The following is a 5,415-nucleotide window of genomic DNA, read 5'->3' as shown; positions in this document are numbered from 1 at the left end:
ATGGATGGATAGGCGAGTGGATGAATGGGTGGATGGATGAGTTAGTGGATGAATGGGTGGATAGGCGAGTGGAATGAATAGATGAATGTGTGGATGGATGAGTTAGTGGATGAACTAGCGGATGAGTGTTTAGTGGATGAGTGAATGAGTATGTGAATGGGTGGGTGTGTGAGTGGATTTGCGATTGACTTGGATGAATATAAAAAAAAAACGCAAATATAGAAATCAGTAAAACATTATAACAACAACAACAACAACAAAAAGCAAATTTATAAACCAGTAAAAGGAAACAAAACAACATTCATAAAATCAAATGAAGATGAAATGATGATTTAATAACCCCGCGCCCTCTTTCCTTTCTCCAATTACTAAAACATAAATAAAACAACCGAAATAATTTAATAACCCCGCGCCCTCCTTACGTTATATATCATATTGTATATTCGAGAAAACTTTTAGGACAAAAAACACACGTGAAGTTCTCCTTCCCCCTCCTCCATCTCCTCCTCTTCCTTGTTTCCCTTCCTTTCCACCTGCTTCCTTCTCCTTCTCCTCTTCTTCCTCTCTCCTACCCCCTCAACCCCCTCTCATGAGTCATGAGAGGGGTTTGACAAAAGAAACAATAGTTTAATAACCCCGCGCCCTCCTTCCTATATCTAATCACTAAAACATAATAACGATTGAAATAACCATTTAATAACCCCGCGCCCTCTCTCCTCCTTCCTCTTGCAGGTGAGGTGGTGTCGTTCAAGAAGTTCCAGGGGAAGGTGGTGCTGGTGCAGAACACGGCGTCGCTCTGAGGGACGACCACCAGGGACTTCCACCAGATGAACCAACTCAAGGAAGAGTTCGGGGACAAGCTGGAGGTCCTGGCCTTCCCCTGCAACCAGTTCGGGCACCAGGTGGGTCAGATAGTCTATTTCTTCTTCTTCTACTTCTGCTTCTTCCTCTCCTTCTCCTCCTTCTGCCTCCTCTCCTTCCCCTGCAACCAGTTCGGGCACCAGGTGGGTCGGGTGTTCTCATTCTCACTTCTTCCTTCTTCTTCTTCTTGTTCCTCTTCCTCTTCCTCTTCCTCTTCCTCTTCCTCTTCCTCTTCCTTTTCCTCTCCTCATCCTCCTCCTCCTCTTCCTCCTCCTCCTCCTCCTCCTCCTCCTCCTCCTCCTCCTCCTCCTCCTCCTCCTCCTCCTCCTCCTCCTCCTCCTCCTCCTCCTCTTCCTCCTCCTCCTCCTCTTCCTTTACACCATATCTCCTTTTCCTACGAACAAACTCACAACACTAAAATGAAAATGAATGACAATGAATGGATAAACAAATGAATGTCTTAAGATAACGAATAAATAGACAAACAAACAAACAGATACACAAACAAAGACAAACGAAACACACCCTTACTAACACCATCATCACCTTCTGCGCCTTTAGGAGAACACCACCGAAGGAGAGTTGCTGAGCTCCCTCCGCCACGTCCGCCCTGGCAACAACTTCGAGCCCAAGATGGTTATGTTTGGCAAAGTCGATGTCAACGGGTCAACAGCTGATCCCGTCTTTAAGGTGAGAGGGTTGTGGAGAAGGTTGTAGAGAGATGGGAGAGGGGGAGGGGGGTAGGTGAGACTTGTGGGGTGGTGGTGGTTGGGGTGAGAGTTGTGGAGGGGTTGTGGGAAAGGGGGGAGAGTTTTTTTTCGTGGAGAGGGTTGTGGAAAAGGTTGTAGAGAGGTGGGAGAGGGGATGGTAGTTGAGGTGAGGGTTGTGGAAAAGGTTGTGGGAAAAGGGGGGGGGAGGTTTTTGAGGTGAGGGTTATGGAAAAAAGGTTGTAGAGAAGTTAAGGAAAGGTAGAGAAAGGGGGAAGAGATATTTGAGGTGAGGGTTGTAGAAAAGGTTGTACAAAGGTTGTGGAAAAATGGAAGATAGATCGTATGGGTTTAAAATGAAGGTTGTTGTGGGGTTGTGGAAACATAGTAAGAGTTGCTCAGGGGTAGAAAAGAAAGGAGAAATTGCTTGGATGCAGATGGCCTGTCTTCCGTTAATTTGAAATCAATGAGGGAAGTGATAAAGAGTTTTTTTTAGTTTAGTCATTTATTTACCACCCTGGCTAACTGCACAGGCGAGTGATAAAGAGACATGTCTATAAGGGAATGTGGAAACCATAGAGTTTGATAACTTTACAGAAGGATCAATACCTTATACCCCGCTTAAAGTGAGAGGGCTGCAGTTGTATAGAGATCATAGACAGGCTGAAAGGAGGGAGAGGGAAGGGGAGGGAGGGAGGGAGGGAGGGAGGGAGGGAGGGAGGGAGGGAGGGAGGGAGGGAGGGAGGGAGGGAGGGGGGAGGGGAGGGGGGGGAGGGGGGGAGGGGGAGGGGGAGGGGAGAGGGAGAGAGAGAGAGATAAAAAAGGAGAGACAGGGACAGACAGACAGACAGGGACAAACAGACAGACAGGGACAGACAGACAGGGACAGACAGACAGACAGACAGACAGAAAGAAAGAAAGAAAGAAAGAAGAAAGAAAGAAAGAAAGAAAGAAAGAAAGAAAGAAAGAAAGAAAGAAAGGAAGAAAGAAAGAAAGAAAGAAAGAAAGAAAGAAAGAAAGAAAGAAAGAAAGAAAGAAAGAAAGAGAGAAAGAAAGAAAGAAAGAAAAAACGAAAGAAAGAAAGAAAAAACAGAGGGAAGAAAGAACGAAAAAAAAAAAAAATTGAATGGGTGTTTTGAACTTAATAGATAATGCCAAAAAAAAACAAGTGAATATGAGAGTCATGGAAGGTGATAAGTAACCAGGCCATCAGCTGATTTTGTCTGTAACTTGTTTGTTTTCCTAAATTGTTATTCATTTCATTAGACTTTTTAGTGTTTCTCTTGTTCAGAGAGGGAGAGGGAGAGGGAGAGGGTGGGAGAGGGAGAGGGTGGGAGAGGGAGAGGGTGGGAGAGGGAGAGGGTGGGAGAGGGAGAGGGTGGGAGAGGGAGAGGGTGGGAGAGGGAGAGGGGGGAAGAGGGAGAGGGGGGAAGAGGGAGAGGGGGGAAGAGGGAGAGGGAGAGGGAGAGGGAGAGGGAGAGGTAGAGGGAGAGGGAGAGGTAGAGGGAGAGGGAGAGGGAGAGGGAGAGGGAGAGGGAGAGAGAAGGAGAGGGAGAGAGAAGGAGAGGGAGAGAGAAGGAGAGGGAGAGAGAAGGAGAGGGAGAGAGAAGGAGAGGGAGAGAGAAGGAGAGGGAGAGAGAAGGAGAGGGAGAGGAGAGGGAGAGGGAGAGAGAGAGGGAGAGGGAGAGGGAGAGGGAGAGAGAGAGAGAGAGAGAGAGAGAGAGAGAGAGAGAGAGAGAGAGAGAGAGAGAGAGGAGAGAGAGAGAGAGAGAGAGAGAGAGGGGGAGAGAGAGAGAGAGAGAGAGGGAGGGAGGGAGAGAGAGAGAGAGAGAGAGAGAGAGAGGGGGGAGAGAGAGAGAGAGAGAGAGAGAGAGAGAGAGAGAGAGAGAGAGAGAGAGAGAGAGAGAGAGAGAGAGAGAGAGAGAGAGAGAGAGAGAGACCACGAAAGAGAGAGAGAGAGAGAGAGAGAGAGAGAGAGAGAGAGAGAGAGAGAGAGAGAGAGAGAGAGAGAGAGAGAGAGAGAGAGAGAGAGAAGCACTATTTACCGAGAATTTAGTGGACAAAGAGGTACGAATATGTATTTTGTAGTTACGTAATGTAGATTTTAAAGGAATTAAGCAAGTGAATAATATGTAATTGATATTTAGTGCAGTGATTATAGTGAAACATGACTCAGCATAATTTAATTGACAGATACAATGCACTGAAATTCGACGCCGATGAATATTATAGTAAATGGATAACATTAAACTCGGTGTCTCGGTGCGTAATTGAAATCGGTCACGCGATCTATTAGCGTTATTGGAATTCTCTAAAGCGGCTGATGTTATTAATCTAAGTGGTTTCTGTGGAGCGTACGGGGGAGGGGGAAGCCGTAAAAAAAAAATAGCCGCCTGGGATCTCTTTTTCTTTTTTTCTCTCTCTTTTTTTTTTTTTTTTTTTTTTTTTTTTTTTTTTTTAGGTTTTGTCGATTTCACCAGCATCGGAGACATCAGACTCTTCCGTAATTCACAAGCCATTGCAATAATATTAGTTAATTATCACGTTAATGATTAGCTGAATATCTTATAACTATAGCTAATTAACTAACACGTAAAAAAAAAATATGATGAAAGTAATATCGCAGTACAGGAATGTATGTACAATGATAAAGGAAATAAACAGTAATATTTATATCCCTGAACACTAAATACATTCCATATCCATAAAGACCTAGAGTGACAATAATAGTCTTTATGTACAATGCAGATTAGAATGAATATATCACATAGTTATAATAATCAGTCTCAGGACACACTTAATATATTTCACATAAGTATTAAAAATGTAGATCACAGAGACCTAGCGTTATGATAGTCAGACTCAGTCAACATTTTATACATTTATAAAGACTAAATATACAAATCAGAGTCCTGGAACTATAATAAAAATAATAACAAATATATATACACTGTATATCTAAAGCAAGTTATTTCTCGCCCTCTTCATCAAACACTACATTTTTCTTACAGCAAAATAAACATACACAAGCCTATTTACAACAAATGAAAATAACCCTCTTTCTGTTTTCTCTCTGCCAGTACCTGAAGGAGCGACTGCCACTGCCCGCTGACGACAGCGTGAGCTTCATGTCAGACCCAAAGTGTATCATTTGGACACCTGTCTGCCGCTCTGACATCGCCTGGAACTTCGAGAAATTCCTCATTGGCAAGGATGGACAGCCGTTTAAGAGGTGAGAGTGAGAGGAAGATGGGGGAGGAAGAGGATAGGAAGGAAGGGGAAAAGGAGGAGGAGGAAGATGAGGAGGAGGAGGAGGATGGGGGGTATGGGGAGATGGAGGAGGAGAGGGAGAGGGAGAGAAGGAGAAGGAGAAGGGAAGGATGGGGGGTATGGAGATTGGGGAGGGGGAAAGGAGAAAGATGGGAGGTGGGTATAGCGCTGGAAGAGGAAGATAGATGGGAAGGGGAAGGAGAAAGAGAAGGGAAAAGGGAATAGAAAAGGAAGATAAGAAAAAGAAAGAGAGATTTAAAAGAGAAGTGAGAAAGGGAGAGAAGAGGTGAGAGGGAGAGCAAGAAGGAGGAACAGTGGATGGAAATAGAAGAAGGAGAAAGACGAAAGAGAAGGAAGGTTAGATTACATTCATGACCCGGATGCTGGGAGGAAAGGAAACATAATTCCAGTTATTCTTTACTAGATTCTTAGTAATTGGCTTGACATTCATCACTGGTATGTGGTTTTTACAACTGTTGCTGTTATTTTATGATTTATTTTTACCATTATTATTATTATTATTATTATTGTTATTATTATTGTTATTATTATTATTATTATTGTTATTATTATTATT

The 5,415-nt window shown here is 43.9% G+C and overlaps 1 protein-coding gene across 1 annotated transcript in view; it reads left to right on the top strand.

Moving 5' to 3' along the window:
- Positions 1-714: 714 nt before the first annotated feature.
- Positions 715-5,415, top strand: part of LOC125036163 (glutathione peroxidase 2-like) — a 5,719-nt gene continuing 1,018 nt past the window's right edge. The window contains exons 1-3 of the mRNA XM_047628598.1: positions 715-902; positions 1,423-1,551; positions 4,649-4,800. Coding sequence (XP_047484554.1) covers positions 828-902; positions 1,423-1,551; positions 4,649-4,800 — 356 coding nt within the window. The 5' untranslated portion in view covers positions 715-827. The remainder of the gene's footprint in view (positions 903-1,422; positions 1,552-4,648; positions 4,801-5,415) is intronic.

This window comes from Penaeus chinensis, chromosome 20, assembly GCF_019202785.1.
Source record: "Penaeus chinensis breed Huanghai No. 1 chromosome 20, ASM1920278v2, whole genome shotgun sequence".
In the NCBI taxonomy this organism is placed as follows: domain Eukaryota; kingdom Metazoa; phylum Arthropoda; class Malacostraca; order Decapoda; family Penaeidae; genus Penaeus; species Penaeus chinensis.
This window is presented reverse-complemented; position numbering and strand designations above follow the sequence as displayed.